Source organism: Trichosurus vulpecula, chromosome 8, assembly GCF_011100635.1.
Source record: "Trichosurus vulpecula isolate mTriVul1 chromosome 8, mTriVul1.pri, whole genome shotgun sequence".
NCBI lineage: Eukaryota > Metazoa > Chordata > Mammalia > Diprotodontia > Phalangeridae > Trichosurus > Trichosurus vulpecula.
This window is the reverse complement of record NC_050580.1, coordinates 82,454,966-82,474,218: the sequence shown is the minus strand read 5'-3', so window position 1 is coordinate 82,474,218 and position 19,253 is coordinate 82,454,966. Positions and strand designations below refer to the sequence as shown.

General features: G+C 38.9%; 1 protein-coding gene across 1 annotated transcript in view; it reads right to left on the bottom strand.

Annotated features, from left to right (window-relative positions):
• The window catches only part of MYOF (myoferlin), a 153,647-nt gene that overhangs the window by 102,379 nt on the left and 32,015 nt on the right, over positions 1–19,253 (bottom strand). Inside the window, exons 2-3 of the mRNA XM_036735055.1 lie at positions 19,113–19,168; positions 15,517–15,608 (exon numbers count right to left, since the gene is read on the bottom strand). Of these exons, the coding sequence (XP_036590950.1) occupies positions 15,517–15,608; positions 19,113–19,168 (148 nt within the window). The remainder of the gene's footprint in view (positions 1–15,516; positions 15,609–19,112; positions 19,169–19,253) is intronic.

Here is a 19,253-nt window from a genome sequence, read left to right as displayed (position 1 = left end):
AAAATAACTAACATTTCTATAGTACTTTCAGGTTTGCAAAGCACTTCATAAATATTATCTCCCTTTATCCTTATAGGAACCCTAGGAGGAATGTGCTATTATCATCCCCATTTTATAGAAGAGAAAACTGAGGCAGACAATGATTAAGTGACTCATATAGCTTATAAATGTCTGAGACTGGATTTGAATTCGGGTTTTCTTGACACCAAATCTAGCACTCCATCCATTCTGCCACCTGCTACTCTGCCACATATATTGCTATCTATCTATCTATGTATCTATCTATGTATCTATGTATGCATGTACATATGTATCTATCTCTCTATCTGTCTATCTCTATCTATGTATCTATCTCTCACCTGGCTGCACTACTTTGGGACTCTTCTGACTGGCTTCTCCACTATGGCCCAGAGAAAGTTCATCAACTGGGTAACCTCATCATCCTGCAAGATATCCTCAGCCTTGGTCCTCCATCTCACCCCTGCTCCTTCAATTCTCTGATTGAAGGGTGGGGCCAAGAACCCCAAACCTCCTTTTAAGAAGAGACCTCAGCTCAGACACCTCCTCATTTCTCACCTGGCTGTACTACCTGGGGACTTCTTGGCCCATTTCCTCCACCTTGCCCACACATCAGTTACCTTTCCCTCCTTCCCCTACTTTTTCAGCTTCCTTTTGTGGATTGTAGAGGTTGTCTTTCTTTTCTTGTGTTGGTATCCACTGTGCTTGGCATAGTGCCTGCACACAGAAAGAGCTTAATAAATGTTTATTGACTGATTATCATCTATCAATCCATCAACAAGATGAAAGGCTATGAAGAAATTCCTAGGTGTGACAAGAGTAAATGAGAGACTTCATATTTGACAGCCTAAATATTTTCAGTGAAGTAGAACAGGAAGAAGAGTGTGGACCATTGAGGGCTTCAGGAATGCAGAAAGGGTTTCTAACAGCTACTTAGGGAACTAAGCTAAGGAAGCAATAATGAAGGAAAAAATGGACTTTTAAGAGCCCAAATGAAGGTAGACCGCATGAGTTAGAAATAGATTCCATCAGTAGCCCCCAGTTTGGAATCTGATAAATCCCAAAGGCGTCACACAACACTCCAGTCTAACCTGCTCTTCTCTAATGGGACAACATAAGACTGAGCCTAGAAAGTGTTAAAAGAGCCAACCAATTGGTTTTCCATACTAAGTTTTGTGCTTCTTTTGAAATTCTAAGGGGAGCTGAGAAAATAACTGCATTAGAGAAGTGGAAACTTCCATTCATTTTAAGGTCCCTCCCTTTAACAGGAAATTCTTCCTGGTTTTTTTAAAAGGATATGTTCCATGAAAGATCCCATGAGTCAGAATGAATAATTCCTTTATCTTCTTTAGATAAAGGAGGCTGAAGAAGTGATGGTCCCTGATAATTCTAGAAGAGGAAGCTGGCATTACTGTTGGGCTTTCGAGTTTTGTAAAGCACTTTATGGATGTGACCTCATTAAATTATTATCCCATTTTATAGATGAAGGAATGGAGTCTCAGAGAATCTTAGTGACTTATTTATGGACACTGGGTAAGTTGCTTCCCCACTCTGGGCCTTGGTTTCCTCACCCATAAAATGAAGGGTTAGATTAAACGGCTTCCAAGGTTCCTAAGAGGTCTAAATTTATGATCCTATGAATATCAAGAGGACCTCACCCTTAAACATCTTCCAAATGGACCCTTCACTTAACATCTTCCATAAGCAATGAAAAGCATTCCACTTTCATTTTCAGAGAAGGTTGAATTAAACATAGATTTAAGGGTTTTGAGACTCTAATGAGATTCCACACTTAGGGTATTAGATTCATTTCTGGCTGCTACATTTTAGAGAGGACATTGATATGTTGGAATACCTTCAAAGGAAGGCAGCCAGGATGATGAAGGGGCTTGAGATCCTTATGAGGAAGAGTTAAAGGAACAATAGAAACTTAGCTTGGAGAAGTGAAGATTTGTAGGAGTGAGGAGTCAGGGCGAGAAGTCTTTGATAGCTGTCTTCAAGCACACTGCAAGAATTAAGTTCATTCTGTTTGGTCTCAGAAGCAATGAGTGGAAGTAAAATGGGTAAGAGTTGCAGGGGCAACTTTTGTTGTCGTTGTTCCATCATTCAGTCATGTCCCACTCCTTGAGACCCCACATAGTCCTTTCTGTTCTCCACTATCTCCCATAGTCTGTCCAAGTTCATGTTCATTGTTTCCATGACACTCTCTATCCATCTCATCCTCTGCAAACTTCTGAACATTTAGTAATATCAAAAAGTGAAATGGGCTGCCTCACAGGGTGATGGATTCCACCACCCATTCATCGAGCATGTCACAGTAGGAATTATTATTTAGGTATGGGTAGGACTGGATAGCTTCTGAAATCCCATAGACTTTAAGATTTAGAGCTGGAAGAGGCATTAGCGCCCTTGAGTCCAACCCCCATATTTTGTTGATGAGGAAATTGAGGTTGAAAGAGGTTAGGTCACTTGCCCACAGTCACATAGCTAGTGTCTAGGGCAGGATTAAAATTCTGCTTTACCAGACTCCAAGTTCAGCAGTCTATCCATTGGACCACCCAGGTGCTTTAAGCTGCCAAATCTGAGATATTGTAACGATAGCAATGAAAGTTCTTCTAAAAATGTACCGTATTATACAAATGAATGCTATGGTAATATCCAAAAGGAATCTGAAGTCCATAAATAGTACATTGGGACATGTCAGTTCACCACAAAGGTGTCCTTGATATGTCATAACATTCTAGAACTTCTCATTCACTTTTGACAATTTTTAGCCAAACTGGTGGAAGGTGGTGATGGTGTTAACTATAGTGAAGTGAAGGAGGATGAATGATTTGTGTAAATTTATTACTGTATAGCTATAATAAATTTGATTGGGAGGATGTAGATACATAAGTGACCAGATTGGTGGATGGCAGGACATGAAGATGGACCTTCACATATTGACAACTATATCACACATTTTCAAAAAAGGAAGAGAAAATTGGGAAACTATTATCTTGTTCATCTTCTCCCCTTCATATAGCCTTGCATTTGAGCATATTGGGTCTATTTGGATGTGCCCAATTGTAAAGACTTCTTGTGAAAGAGTTTCTTTTAACTCTATTTACCCACCTCATATGGTTGTTATAAAGAAAGCAACCTGTGAACATTAAAATTTATATAAATGTGAACTTATTTCATCTGATTATTAGTTATCTACTTCAATATCCAGTAACTCTTACTCTCAGGAAATAATTCCTTATCACCAAACTAAAACTCTCACGCTACAAATGTAACTGTGATTCCTGCTTCTTTCCTGTCCTGTCCTGTCCTACATATTTGGACTTCCCAGCAAGACTTCCCCAGATGTATGCTTCTTCTTTGGTTTATACTTCTTCCTATTATCATTTTTCACAATCACCATAAATGTTTTTTGCAACTTGCATTCATAGGCGATCAATTGTAAAATCATCGTCCTCATGCAGACATCCAGAAATTCAGAAGTACCAGTTGGCAGAAAGCCCTATTCACAAACCATCTGCACATCATCTGGGGCCTAGTGAATAGGGAGTTTAACTAGGGGCTTTATTTTTAGATGTGACAGAAACAGAGACAAGAGAGTGAGAGAAAACAAGGAAACATGGAGGGCCAAGAAAGAGTCAGTGGTAAATGGGGAAGAAAGAGACAGAGAACACAAAGCTCCACATGAGAGAGACGAGAAAAAAGGAGAAACACAGAGTAAGAAGCAACAGGTCCAATGTATAAGAACAGAGAGCAAAAGACAAAAAGCAGGCTAGTACAAGGATGGACTGACCACAGGCAGATTTTTGAAGTCTTTGAAAAGTGTCTTCAATACTCTTTTGCATACTCAGGATTTTACACATTTCTGACCCCAAATTGTGAAGAACCCCAAGGGGTTCTACACTGTCATGGTTCTTCTCCAATTGCCCAAAGATACTTGCTGTAGCATCCTGCCTGGGCCCACCATTCCTGAGCCTCAGGACCTATGATTCCATCTTATCCTCTCTCAAATGACGTAAAAAACATGGATTCTCTTTTATATCTCCTCAAAGACCTCCTCTCCTGTTAACTGTCATACTGAAAAGCCAGCTCATAAACTATTTTACAATCATCTTTTAAAAAATTTTTATTTGTTTTATTTTTAATTTATGGAATAAAACAAGTATTTACATAACAGTGCAATAAAGAAAGATGATTGCACATAAAACTGCAAATCTATTATGTACAACTTGCTATTCTTTTTAAATATATGATAAAGTTATCATGTGAATTTTTTTCCTTTTTTTCTTCCATCCCCCCAACCTAGATAATAATAATAATACAGTAATTATAATAATCTTTTTATGGTTACAAAGAGCTTAACTTATTATCTTTCCCAGGAATTGGAGTTTTAACAGGGTATTCCTGATAAATGTAATATGTTCACCCAAAGGAATGTGCTCATTTAGGGAATCTCAAGAATTTGGAGTTGGAAAGGATCTTAGCAGCCATCTAATTCAACCTTTACCAGAAAGGAAACCCTACTCTTATATACCCAACTAATCATCCAAGCTCTACTTAAAGAACTCTAATGAGCAGAGGTCCACCACCTCTAGAGGTGGCGGCCCATTACTGTTTGGATCAATTCCAATCATTAGGAAATTTATCTTGACATCTGCATTTGATTTTCAGCACACTTTGTTGCAGGGTAAGTCATTCAGTTAGGAAAGTATGCCTTCAACACTTTCTGACTGGGCATCTTGCTAGGGACCCTTCTTTCCATAAAACTAAACTAACTCACAGAAAGAAAGATACTAAAGATACTAAAGAGTAAAGGAATAAAAGCAATTTGTTTACATTCTACCAGGCTGTATATATTGGTTTTATATGGAGAAGAAATGAATCAGGATTGTGAAAACTAGATATAACTTGATATAAAAATACTTAACAATATAAGAAAACTATATAATATATAAACTTGATGTAAAATGTACATAATATTTAAACTTGATGTAAGAAAAAGATAAATCTAGAAGAAGGATGTCACTTTCTAGAGATTTTAATAAACCAAAAAACCCCACAAAAACTTATTTCATACAAAAAAAACCAGTTCTGCTCTTTTTCCTAATTTTAAAACCTCTGTCTATGAATTGGTACGTAAAATTGTGTCCAAAGACAAAGTTCTGTTTTCTTAGTTCCACAATGCCCTCAAATCTCACTTCCTTGTGCTGTTTCCTTTAGGCAAATCAAATCAATAAATATTATTTTTTAGGGACTGTCTTAAGACCTGTTTGATGGCCAAGAACCAAAGCTTTCAAGTTTGAGACCTTTCATCAGGAAATGGAATTTTGTCTTAAATTAAATGTGGTCATGGTAGAATTGAGGTGGGGTTCATTCTAAATCTGGAATTATTAGGCTTCTTTCCCTCAACTTTGGCTTAGTAGACAAGGTAACATCTGCCATTTTCTGATGATCTGTTTCTAACTTTGCCCTGGGCATTGGTGAGGGTGACTGAGAGGGAAGAGAAAGAAATGCAAACAAACTCTGGGAGATAGTCTGTTTTCAGCAAACAGAAAGCTTCCTTATGAGTCACACATAATTAAGTTAACATGTCATTTTTTAGGTCAGCAAGAAAAAGGCTCCTTCTACTCTGTACTTGGGATTAGGGCACATACATAAGAGCAAAATTCTTGGCTCTTTAAGTGGATGTGCCTGTCAGATCACACCACTGGAAGTAGCTAGGTTTCAGTCATACAGCACCATTGGGAAATGAAGCACCCCCAAATTTACAAATTTTCTAGTTAACCAAAGGTTACCACAGTTTTTTAATACTGAAGCTTTTATTGTATTCTAAACATTTTTGTTGTTGTTGAGGAGGATGAGGATGGTAATAATAATTAATAATAATTGTCAGCATTCATATACTGCTTTGAAGTTTGCAAAGCACTTTACCAAAAAAATTGTCCCAGATAATTTCCTCCCTGACCCAAACTGTCCCCCCACAGCAGTGGCCTTGTGGTAGCTCAGGGTTTACACATACGCCCCACTCCCAGCTGAAACTATTGTAAACAATTGATCAGAGTGTACCTTTTGTACCACTTGTCCACAGCACCAAAATTGCTAGTTCTAGCTCTGTCACAGATCAGCTTTGTTTTTGTTTTTGACCTTCGTTCTTGAAGAGGAACATGACATCAGGGAATGATGACATGACTTGTGGTTAACTGATGGAGGACTGAAAGCTAAGAAGAATTTTAACCTCTTCCTGATGATTAAAAGTGATCAGTGTGAACCTTCTTGGCTATGCTATGATATAGTAAGACCACTGAGGTTTAATGGGATATGTGGGGATATTGGCTTCAAACTCTTCAGAGATTATAACTCTGATGCCTCTGCCGTCTCCTCCTTTCCTATCAGTTTTTAGGATATCACCTTCTGTCAAGCCCCACTCCTGATGCTTCAGAATTCTTGTAGTAAGTCAAGTCAGAAAGCATTTACTCTATCAGGCTCAATGTGATATAACCCAGGAAGAACCAAATGTTTCAAGGAAAACCAGACAACGAAGCCTATTTAATGCTGTCCTAACCTCGTTAATAACTCCACATGCCCTCGGAACAGTGATTTTACTGTCTCTTAGCCTTAAAGTGGCATGACTGATCTGGATGATCTCTAAGCTTATTTCCAGCTCAGAATTGAGTGCCTCTTCTCTATGTGAAGCATCTGTACTTTGTGAAAGGTATTTTCCTTGTGCAAAGAAGACTTTTAAAGGTTATAATTATTTCTAAGTCAATGCTATATTCTAGATATCTGAAGTTCCCAGATGTCTGACCACTTGGTAAATGTCTGCCAAATATATAAATGTGTGTGTACATATATATGTACATGCATATATGTATGTGCATACATATATGTTTTATTATATGTGTGTATAAGAAAAATAGTATAATCTTCTCAACTCAGTTTCTATAGTTACTAGATTTCATCAGAGAAAATGATGTTTCAGGGCAGCTAAGTGGTACAATGGATAAAGTGCTAAGCTTGAAGTCAGGAAGACTCATCTTTCTGAGTTCAAATCTGGCCTCAGACACTTACTAGACGGCAAATACAATGGCAAACCACTATCTGTCAAGAAAACCCCAAATGGGGTCACTAAGTGTCAAATACAACTGAAATGACTGAACAAAAAAATGAAGTTTTGATTATAGTAGGAAGGTATTTAACTGTAAAATTGCAGTCATATTTTTATAAGGTGGGAACAAGTCCTTTGAGGGTATCAGAAAGGACAGGTTCCATTGATAAGCAAAATTTGCCCATCTTGGGGGCTTTAAATTGCTAAATTCTGGGAAGTATGAGGTAGTACTAACTCAGGAGAACTTTATGGAAGGGGAAAAGGAGAGGGATTCCTCCCTTCTCCCTCTCTTCCATTCACCTCCTTCCCCAGGGAAACTAGCAGGAGAGAGAGAGAGAGAGAGAGAGAGAGAGAGAGAGAGAGAGAGAGAGAGAGAGAGAAAGAGGGAGAGAGAGAGAGAAAGAGGGAGAGAGAGAAAGAGAGAGAGATGTTCAAGAGTTCATTGGCACAAATGAACTCAAGGCACAACCCAATCAGATGTATGTATTCCAGACAAACACAGATACAGAAAAGCAGTCACATGAGGGTGGAAGCAGCTTTCAGGACCATAGCTCCTGGCAGTGGAAAAGAGAGTCAGCTTTGGAGAAGAGCAGGCCCTGAAAACTCAGCTGAGCAATTTGTCCAGCACGAGTGCTCCCCCTCCACCTGCCAGTTTCTTTACCTTTAAAAACACTAGACTAAGTGTCAAGAGATCTGGTTTCCTAGGATGGCTATGTCACTAATTTGCCATTTGAGTTGAGGTAAGCTAGTTTTTTCCTCTCTTTTTCCCCATCTATAAAATGGCTTGGACTAAATTATCTCTAGTGTTCCTTTCATCAACTGAACAGCAGCCTGAGGTTATGATGGGTCAAAATAAGAAAAATAAGTTTGGAACAGCGGGCAGAACCCAGACAGAACCAGTCTGAGCGGGTACCAGGAAACAGAGGACAGAAGGACATCCATGGCAAATTTCACCTAGATAGTACCTACCAATGTTGCTGTCATGTCCACTTGGAATAATATTGGCACAGTGCTTTTTAAAGCCTTAAAACTCCATACAAACACCAGTGGCTGTCATTACTATTATTCTTTATCATTTTGCCTCAGATAGCATGTGCTTGCATGTATTTCTTGCTTAAAAAGTAGTAGGGAAAAGAGTGAAAATTTGTATTTTCAGCCAAAAAGCAGATGACTTCCAAAATTCCTGCATATCTGCTTGTCTGTAAGGGGAAATTGCTACAGCTCTTGGGGTAAAAATCCTTATATTCTGCCACTTCAGCTAAGATGATCAGTTTCTAGTTACTTAGCAGTCCTCCCTTTTTCTGGGCTGGATGGTCACTTTCATGGCAGCAAGGAAGGGAGGAACATATGTAAGATTTGGGGAACTGTCTGTCCTCATCCTACAGCTTAAAGGAGAGATGGTATGAAGACCACTGACTACTTACGGCATGAAACTTTTCCTACACACTTTATATCTATCTATCTATCTATCTATCACAACTAAGTGGCATAGTAGGTAGAGTGCTGGGCCTGAAGTCAGAAAGACCTGAGTTCAAATCCAGTCTCAGATACTTACTAGCTATGGGATTGTGAACAAGTCACTTAACCCTGTTTGCCTCAGTTTCCTCATTTGTAAAACGAATTGGAGAAGGAAATGGCAGTCTTTGCCAAGAAAATTCCCAAAGGGGTCATGAAGAGTGGAACATGACTGAAATAACTGAACAACAACTTTCTCTCTCTCTCTCTCTCTCTCTCTCTCTCTCTCTCTCTCTCTCTCTCTTTCTCTATATACACATACATACATACATGCTTACACACACAGTTGTGATCAAGTACCTCTGCCCATCCCCTCAGGGCTGGGTCTGTTTACCATATTTCCCCATATATAAGACATACCCTTTTTCTGAAAAATTTGGGGTCTAAAAACTGGGTGTGTCTTATACAGTGGTTGTAGATTTTCTTTACTTGCATTTTCTGCTTTTTCCCACTTGTTGTCTTTGCACTCATTGTTTCGCATTTGTTACCGGTGTATTAGGTTACATTTTGCCACATTCTGCACTGAAATGTCTCAGAAAAGATTTTTGTACAGTGCTGAATTCAAGTTAAGTGATCCAATTTGCAAAAGTGAATGGAAATCGTGCTGCTGAATGTAGGTTTAGTCCTCCTCCAACTGAGAAAACAATCTGAGACTGGCTCCAGGAAGAAGAAACCCTACTGAAAACGCCATGGCAGAAGAAGGCCATGAGAGGCAAGTCAGCAAAATGGCCTGATTTAGAGAGGGAATTGAAGATATGGATTGAAGAGCAAAGGGCAATTGGAATTCCTATGTCCACAAAGATGGTTCAGCATGAGGCAAGAAGAATTGCTGATGAAAAAGAAGTTACTGATTTCAAAGGAGGACACAATTGGTGCTTCAGGTTCATGAAATGGAATGGACTAAGCATGTGTACACTCACCAGACTTGCCCAAAAGATGCCTGAAAGCCAATGGCAGATGAATAAAACTTGAGTTCAATAACTTTATGTAAGGCATTTTTTTTTCAAATTTCGGGCCCCAAATTTAAGGTGCATCTTATACATGGGGAAATACGGTAATTATAATTGCAGGCAGAGCAGATGTTAAATGCAGCAACTATTTGCTGAGTTTAAACCATTATCTTCCAGTAACCAGAGCTCCAACATATGGGGCATGTCTTCCAATGCTAAAGGAATGTTGTGCCTCCAGGGACATGACAGGTGAGGAAAACCTTTACCCAGTATTCAAATACTCCTCTCTCAAAAATCAAACTTCCACTAAGAAAGCAAAGTTCTTCAAAAAAGTAAATAACAGAATTCCAACAAAAAATATCAATTTTGTCCAGGCAGGATTTTAAAAAAAATGAATCATCCAGATAATTGCCTAATTATGCCATTGTGTTGAGTTTGTAGAAGCCTCCTGTATGATTCCTCTCCCCTCCCCCCACATGTCAGTGTTTACGTTGAAAAATTACTTTGTCTATACTTATTTAAATACATGCTTTCTCCCTCGATGCTAATGTCTTCCCTTTGAGATTATATCCAATTTCTCTTGTATGTGTCTTGCTTCTTAGCTGGATGTCTGACTGTGGACTCCTCCATTAGATTGTGAGCTGCTAGAGGGAAGGGGCCGTTTTTGCTTTCCTTTGTCTCCCCAGCGGATGTAGAACAGCTCCTGGCACATAGAGGGGCTTCATAAGCGCTTGTTGCTGATCCGACTTTTCTGTCTACTCAAAAACACTTCCCCCGGCTCAAGGCCTTTCCAAGCCACTCTGTGCTTTTAAGCACTAAGGCATCAGGCTTTCCAAGCACGACAATGTGCATCCAGGGGCATTGAAGGGGCCTTCTAAACAGTTTTTAAAAATCAAATTCAAATTCTGTATGTCAGGAAACAAGGATCCAGAGTGGGAAAGACCCTGGAGACCTTGGAACATCAACTCCAGGCTCTAGAGACATTGGGATGCTGCAAGGCCTCTTAGGACCATAGATTAGTGCAGGAGGGGACCTTATGGTCATGGAATCATAGATCTGGAGCTGAAAGACACTCCTGAAGTCACTTAGTCCAACTTTCTCAGAGGGAGGAGGAAGATGGGGGAGGGGGAGAATTACTTGACCAAGGTCAGTTGTGGGATCAGAACTCAGAGCTAATGTTCTTTCCACTGTGCAAGTTTAAGCCCATTCCTTTAACAGATGAAGAGCTTGAATCCTGAAGAGGCTAGAGATATGCTCAAAGTGACACAGACAGGTAGCAGGGCAGGATTTGAACTCACATTCTCTGACTCTAAAGCCAAGGTTCTTTTCAACTGTATTGATCTTTCTCCCTAGGGAGCTTTCTGGAGCTTCTGCCCATTGAAAAAAGTACAAGTGCTGACCCCTAAATTTTGACAAAGCCCCAGTTTGCTCTGCTTAGGCCCTGCTCCAGAGTCTGAATTGTTTAAGTCAAGGTACTTCTTGGCCTTAAAGTACTGAAGGCCCCTTAGAGGCAGCTAGGTGGGGCCATAGTACACAGAGCACTAGGTCCTAAGTCAGAAAGACCTGAATTCAAATCCAGTCTCAGCTACTTGCTAGCTGTGTGTCCCTGGGCAAGTCACTTAACCTCTGTTTGCCTCAGTTTCCTCAATTGCAAAATGGGGATAATAATAATGGTACCTACATCCCAGGGTCATTTTGAGGATCAAATGAGGAAGAGGAAGAGCCCCAGACACTTGGGAGGCACTGAGTTATTCCCTTCCCTTCTCCCTCCTGAAATGCAAATGATCTCTAGGAGAGCATGGTACCCACAAGTCTTCTACATTTTATTTCTAACTAATCTATCAGATCCATTCAATTCAATTAAGCAGTTGTTGAGCACCTACTATAGACAAAGCAATAGGTATAAAAATAATGAATAACATCTGCCTTCCTGAAGCTATGTTGAGAGGAGGATTGGAGACAAGATTTACGTAAATAAATGTCACAGAGCCCTGGGTGAAAGTGAGGAATATAGGAATAACAAGCTGCTTTGAGAAGGAAAAGTAAGAGGGATCAGGAAATGGCAGCCGTGTTTATTGGCTCTCTTGGAATTTGGGTGACTTCAAGGTCACAGCTCTTTGCGCTACCTAACATCACATTTCCATCCTTATCATAAGAAAGTAGTATTGGGGTTTTTTTTGCTTATTCATTACCCTGTTGTGTGTATAGAATAATAAAGCCAATCATTTTGAATTCAGAAATCTCAATAAGTATATTTTTTTTCTGTTACCAAATCCATGTGTGTAAAATCTACTTCAAGCTCCCCATCTATACAATGAATGACCCCTCCGATTCTCCTTCTTGTGATACTGCTCTCATGCAGCTCACAACCACTCTGGGCCTTAGTAGATGATGTTCCGGTGTTGCTGTGACTGAAAAATTTACCCCTTGGTCGCCAACCTACTGTTAATTAATTAATTAATTGAACAGACATTTATTGAGAGCTTGCTATTTTCCAGGAACTGTGTTAGGTGTTAGGGATCAAATTTAAAAATAAAACAGTCTTGGAAGCCTGTATTTGATTAGGAAGATAGAACCCAAGTGCATTTCAGTAAATATTTGGAGGAACAAAGGAACAGTACAACTGGAGGCGGGAGGATCAGGAAAGGTTTCATGGAGGACAAGGCACCAGAGCCTTAAGCCTTGAATGAAGACAAGGACTCTGAAAGGCGGAGAGGAAGAAGTGATGCATTCTAGGTAGGGAAGATAGTTTATTGGAATCCATGACAGTAAGGAGGACAACAGGTCATTTGTTAAATTTTCAGTGTGAGAATTTGCATCTGAGAAATGGGCAGATGCTACAAATTGGGGCTGGATTCCTCATTTTGTTCATCGTCTAGACTTAAGAAAATGAAGGAGGAAATGTTAATAATGCAGATTAAACTTTCCATCTGTTAAACATTTGTCAGCATGCCTGAGTTGGAATGTCATCTTTGGGGAACAGCTATAAGTACAGCTTATATAAGATGCAGACTGTGTAATGGAGAGTAATTCAAAATAAAGTTAGAAAGAGGACTAATGATGAAATGTGCTATCCAGCTCCAGATGGAGAGGTGATAGATTTGGAGTACAGATTGAAACTTTTTTTTTCATGGCTAAAACAGGATTTTTTTTCCTTGACTATATATTTTAACAGGTTTTGTTTTTGGTTTTTGCTTTCTCATTGGGTAAGGAAGGGGAAGGGAGAGTGAGAGAATTTAGAATTTAAAATAAAATAAAATTGAATAGAAAAAAAATAGAAAGGAAATTAGGCCAAGTCTGTGGAGGGCCCTAAACACCAGAAAAAAGAGGGTGTATTTTCTCTTGAAAACAATAGGGAACTACCAATGACTTTTAATCATGGGAATGAGATGGTCAGATCTATCTCTTTGGAAGATTAGATTGGCATCTGTGTGGAAAATGTCATTTTATGGTCAGGAAAGAGACTAGAAACAGGGAGACCAATTAAGAGATTACCATGGTCTGGGGGCCATCTCCAGTCATCCTGATCTATATCTGGCCACTGGACCCAGATGGCTCCAGAGAAGAAAGTGAGGCTGGGGACTTTGCACAGCCCTCCATCACTTAAATCTAATTCACTCGGAAGTCATGCCATCAGCTTCCTCATGTCATGGTCCTCTTTGAGAATGAAGGACAAACAATAACAACCATAACAGTCTAGGTAAGAGACTATGATGGCCTGAACTGAGGTTATGTTTTAGTGAAGAGAAATGGACTGATACGAGAGATACTATAGAAACAGAATTGATAGGATGTGGAACTGACTAGATATTGGGGAAATACTGAGAAAGAATGAAGAATCTAGGATAATTCTAAGTGACCTGGTAATTGGCACCTATAACAGAAATAGGGAAGTTTGGAGAAGAAATGGAATTAGGAGAGAGGATGATGAATCCCATTTTAAATATGATGAATTTGAGATGTTAATGGAACATCCAGGGGGATGTATCTGGTAGGTCACTGGAAATAATGGAAATAAATGATGTCTGGATCATGTGCCCAGAGATGATAATTGAATCTATGGGAGAAAATTAGTTCATCCAGGGAAAATGTAGATGGAAGGGAAGGGAAGGCAAGAGAAGGGAAGTCTATTCACACCTACCCAACAATTACTTTAACTGAATTGACTAGTTACTTTGGTATTTTATAGAAACAACCCAAGATAGCCTATCCATTTTCATTGTTCAGACAGTATGGCATAGTGGGCAGAGAGCTGGCCTCCAGACCTGGAAGACCTAGGTTCAAGGCTCACCTGTGACACATACTGTTGTGTGAGCCTGGACAAGTTACTTGACTTCTCAGTGTTCTAAGCAACTCCTTAAAACTGTAAGTTGCAAAGAAAATGCCAACCTGTATTGATAGAAAGAATTTCTTCACCAAGGAACTTCCTATATCAGTAAACTCTTGGGTCCAGTCAATATGTTCTATCACCATGCTATTAATCCTGTTCTTTATGCAGGCTGCCTAATAAGCTTAATCTAAGTAGTGGTTGAGATGACCTTTCTTAGGCTCCTGAACTAATGTTGTATTCCTGCCTGATTATCATTTTCCCATAGAAAATCTATGATCTCTATTCCCACTCCCAACATGTATCTCCTTGCTCAATACATATATGTACAATTTACTGCTTCTTTCCATGCCCACATCACTCCTGCTCCTACCAAATCAAAATTAAAGCAACAGAGATTCAGTGAACATTGATTATAGGCAAGACATTGTTATTGACACAAACTGTGAAGGTTACAAAGAAGTATCAGGCACAGTGCCTGCCTTCAAGAAGCTTATCATCTTATTGGGAAGATGAGATAAATATTTAAAAAGCTAATAAAGATTTAATTGGTAGTTCAAGAAGACAATAATAAGAAAAGATGTCACAAAGAGGTATGTGATTAATTGACATATCAATTATATAGATAACAGTTTAGACTAGGGAGAAATGTCAAAGACTTTAGGTGAAATCTGAGATGAGTTTTAAAAGTAGGTTTTAAATAGATGGAGAGAAGGGGACAGAGCATTCCTAGAAAGTGGAATAATAGAAGCAAAGCTTAATTAACAGCAAAAGGTACAGTCTGAGTTTGGGGACCATAAGTAACTCATTTTGACTGAAATGTATGCCTTGTGTAGAGAAGTAATGGTGTTAGTAGATTAAATTGCACTACAACTTTTGGAACACCATGTACTTTGGTTCTTGCTAGACTTTCTCAGTAAATAACCCTTTGTTAAAGCTAATTGATGTTAATTGGTTAATTAATATTAAGGAGGGATCAACTTGTCAAAGTGATGAATGATACTGGAGGGAACCCACGAGATGGGGCTTATGAGCAATAGTATTAGACAATCCACTGATCCCTCAGGGTAATCCTTAGAACCATGAGGAAAGGAGTAGCCATGCTCTGGGAACCAACCTGACAGTACAAGGAGAGTTGGAAGAATAAGCCCTAGAGCTTGCACTACATTCAGAAAAGATATACATCTCGAGGGATTGATAGGATTTCCTAGTGAGTATCCAACAAATAATTGAAATTTAGATGAGAGACGGTCTGAGAGGTCAGATGTGGAAACACACTTATTCTCTCTCCCTTATCCATCACGGAACCTTACAAACAAGCCAGTGAATCAAAACAACCAAATCCTTTGGTCCTGTTTAGCAATAGTCACGCAAACCAGAACCATCATATCAAGTGATTAACAGACACTTATAGTAGTCCTGTGTACAATACACTGTGTTCCTACAATGATCTGCATTAACATTGAAATTGAAATTGAAAATTTCAATCAAATTGAAATTTTTTGAAAATTGAAAATTTTTACTGCTTTATATTAAATGCATTCCTTTTTATAAAAACATGATGATAGCACAAGTAAAATAGCAGAAAAGCAACCTACTTATTTTGTCCAATTGTTTCAAAATCTTTCACAATGATGTCAAGAGCAGATGAAAAGTCCAATGGCACACCCTTCAAGTCAAATTCAAATATCTGTGAACAGAAAAGTTTTTAAAAGTTAGATTATTTTAAGGGACAAGGAACATTAACTGTAACAATATAACAAGTCATAGAACTATTTTCACTAGTGATATTCCTGTGGAATAAAATTCTTACCAAAGGATGACGCAGAAGTGAATGAATCCTGAATATGTTTTTTTTCCTTGAGCATACTTCAAACATAACCAAATTAACAATTCAAGCGATCTACCATTATATTCAAGTTGCAGGACATTCAAACTGAAGAAGACTTGGGGAAACATAAATAGGATCTTGTGTTGTTTAAAGATTCGTGATGTGGAAAAGGGATGACAGTAATTCTGTGTGGCCCCAAGGGTTAGAACTAAAACCAACTAATGTAAAAGTGGAGGTACAGAAGGGCAGATTTTGACTCAGTTTAAGGAAAACTTCCAAGTTATCTTAGAGCTATTTAAAAGTGGAGTGGACTATGTCTGAAGGTAGCAGATCTCCAAATTCTCACAATGGATAGCCAATAATCAGTTGTTGAAGTTTCTCTAGAGGAGATCCATGCTTTAAAGAGTTAGATGACCTTTAGTCTCTTTCAACTCCAAGAATCTATAATTTCACATTTTCTCATGTAATGATTTTACTTTGAAAAAGGTGATATGAAAATATCTTTAAAAATTGAAAACCGTCAGTGGTGAAAACACAATTTTAACAGATTTATACAGTGAAAAGAAAGATGAGAACACTTTATTTCAGGCTCATAGCATCCAAGATGGTCAATAAACCCAGCAGCCACAATGCCTAATATAGTTTCCCCACTCCTGTTATACTTGGGTATGAGTGAGTGGGTTGGAGCCATGAATGTGGGAGGGGATACACAAAGCAGATCAATAACTAAGATATTTGATTTCAAAATAAAAATACCCCAAAGCATTTATGAGACTCTCACCCATTGCCAAGGATCCTGCCTTTTTTGCCTCTCTTTTAAATGGTTCACTGTCAATTTTTATCTCACATCTATATTTCTAGTACTGGTGATCTCATAATTTGGGAATGATTCTATTGATGTAGCTCATAACCCCTCCCTGATTTATTCAGTAGACTTTAAGAGTTGCTGAGGATGACAAATTCATTGACCTCAAACCTATCTGGCAATGAGCCTCTGAAAATCTGGTCCTCAGACCACAAGCATGAAGTCCAGGATTGGACTGGTGTAGCTTGGTAGAACGCTCATGCTGGCATATCCATCAGTGAATCCAGGGTTCACCTGTACACCACAATGAGGTATCAGATTATGGACTGAGTGGATGTCATTTTTCCTGATAATGGGAAATGGCTTCCGTAGCTCATTTCGGAGCACAACCACAAATCAGCACGTTGAAGGAAAGAATTTCATTTTCTTTTTTTTTTCTATCTATAGAGTCTCAATTATAATATTGTAATTAGAAGTGCACTTCATAAATGTGCTAATTAAAGATACATTTGTTTTAGGAACTAATTGCAATATGTTCCCACAATATGTACATGATAGAGAGTGAGCAGATGTGAATATACACAGAAATTCTGTCCATTATAAGATCAGTCTGCAAATGGCCAGGTTAGGTCTGACCAGATTTGGACAACCACTTATAGAGAGTTATTAAAAATCAAAAGCAGTGCCAACATATTTTCAAAATTGTAAATAGTAATACTAATGTTAAGTTGTCCTGACCCAGAACAATGAATTCACACACCTAGTTAATAGCATTAAGCTGCCAGCTTTAAAACTGGCAATTGTTACTACTTAAAATGTTTTTTGGTTATTTGGAGCTTGTTTTTCCTCCCTGGACAAAATGTGAAAAGGTTTTCAGATTCTCTAAGCCAGATGTAAATCTGTAGAGGGGAGGTTTAAGCACATATGTAAACTAGTTTAAAATCAAAAAGTCATTCATTACTGCTTTTCTCAATAGATATGCTTTCCATTTTTTTTTCACAGACTCACAGATTTACAACTAGAAGTGACCTTAAAGATTATGTTGTCCAAATTCTTCATTTCACAGACAAGAAAACTGAGGTTCAGAAAGGTGAAGGGTCTCACTGAGCTTTGATTCAAACTGAGGTCCTCTGAATCCACATCCAGTGGTCTTTCTACTCTACTGTGTCACCTCTCCTTAAGAAATGAAATTGGTAAAAGAAAGACCTAGTCAGTACACAGAGCCCAATAATCAGTCCCCTCCTCCCATGGGGGAAGAATCTTCTAAAATCCTTTCATTAGAGTTTTATCAAATCCCCCATATCTTCAAAGGTACAGCAAGTGGTCAACAGAGCTATAACTAGGAATTATTGAACCTAGGACAAATTTAGTTGGGGCAGAGGGACACGGTCATGTTGGCACAGAAGACAGTCTAACTGAGTATGGTCATGCTGAGAGAGGGGTGGCCTGTCCATTGCAGTGTCTGAATGAAGCCTCCATGGGAATTTAGGGACAAGGCCTGGAGAAAGGGATGCCATGGCTAAGACGGGATACTAACAGTAGAGGTACAGAAAGAAATCCCACTGTGGTATGGGGTTGGTGAAGAATCACTATGTAAGGCACAGAGATGACGGTTATAGTGTGGAGTAAGTGACCCCTGGATGTCAGCATCTGAGAGGCAAATCCCTCATCTCCCCATGCAGACCAAGGGATGAAAAAGGTTGCTTTCTCACAACCTTGCCAATTTTTGACAGGTACTTATAGCTTAATGAATGCAGATGACTTTTAATCCAAATGAGTTATTAGAGCTGGCAACAGAAATGTTAACCAAGACCTTAATTGATGAATGAGCTACATTAGTTTCCAAGTTCCCAAGCTAACAGTTCCCATTAGGTTTCCATGCCCATATCAATGTGCCTGATTCTCCTTTTCCATCTATGTAAGCGGCTAGGTAGTACCCTGGATAGAACACTAAACCTGAAGTTAAAAAGGGTTGAGTTCAAATGTGCTTTCAGACGCTAGCAATGAGATCCTGGGCAAGTCACTTAACCTCTATCTGCCTTGGTTTCCCCAACTGTAAATACTGGGATGATAATAGCATCTACCTCCAAGAGTTTTGGTAAGGATAAAAAGAGAACACTTTGTAAATCTTAAAGCACTATATAAATTATTATCATTATTATTATTACCACAAGGAACCCACAGAGGAATGGACCCATAAAACTTCCCTACTGCATTGGCAGGGCCAGGTTCACTGCCCTGATTCTCCCCTCAGACTGAATCCTCCCTGTGTTTTGAACAGAAAAGCATGCACCTCAAGACAGCAAAAGCTTACACATGGTACTAGCTTCTAAGAAGTGTCTAGGGGAGCCTTAGAGCAAACCTTTAGGGTCTTGATTCCCCTACTAGGAGGACATCTGGGGAGTTACATCAGTCAAGTTCTGGAGAATTGCTCTGCTCCTTCTGCAAAGGAAGTGGGGAGGGAAGTACAGATTCTCTAATTCCAAGGCTAGTCTCTGACCCACAGGAGGAAGAATTAGGCGCCAAATATACTGAAACAAAGCTTAAGCTAAAGTCACCTCATTCCAGATAGGGTTGAGTTCATTATCAATTTTCTTTGTTTTCTTCTTCTCATCTGTAAATTTAAAAATAAAACATATCAGTCAACCACAAAATGCATTAAGTAACCATTAAAATAAAGAAATGCATTAATCACCGAT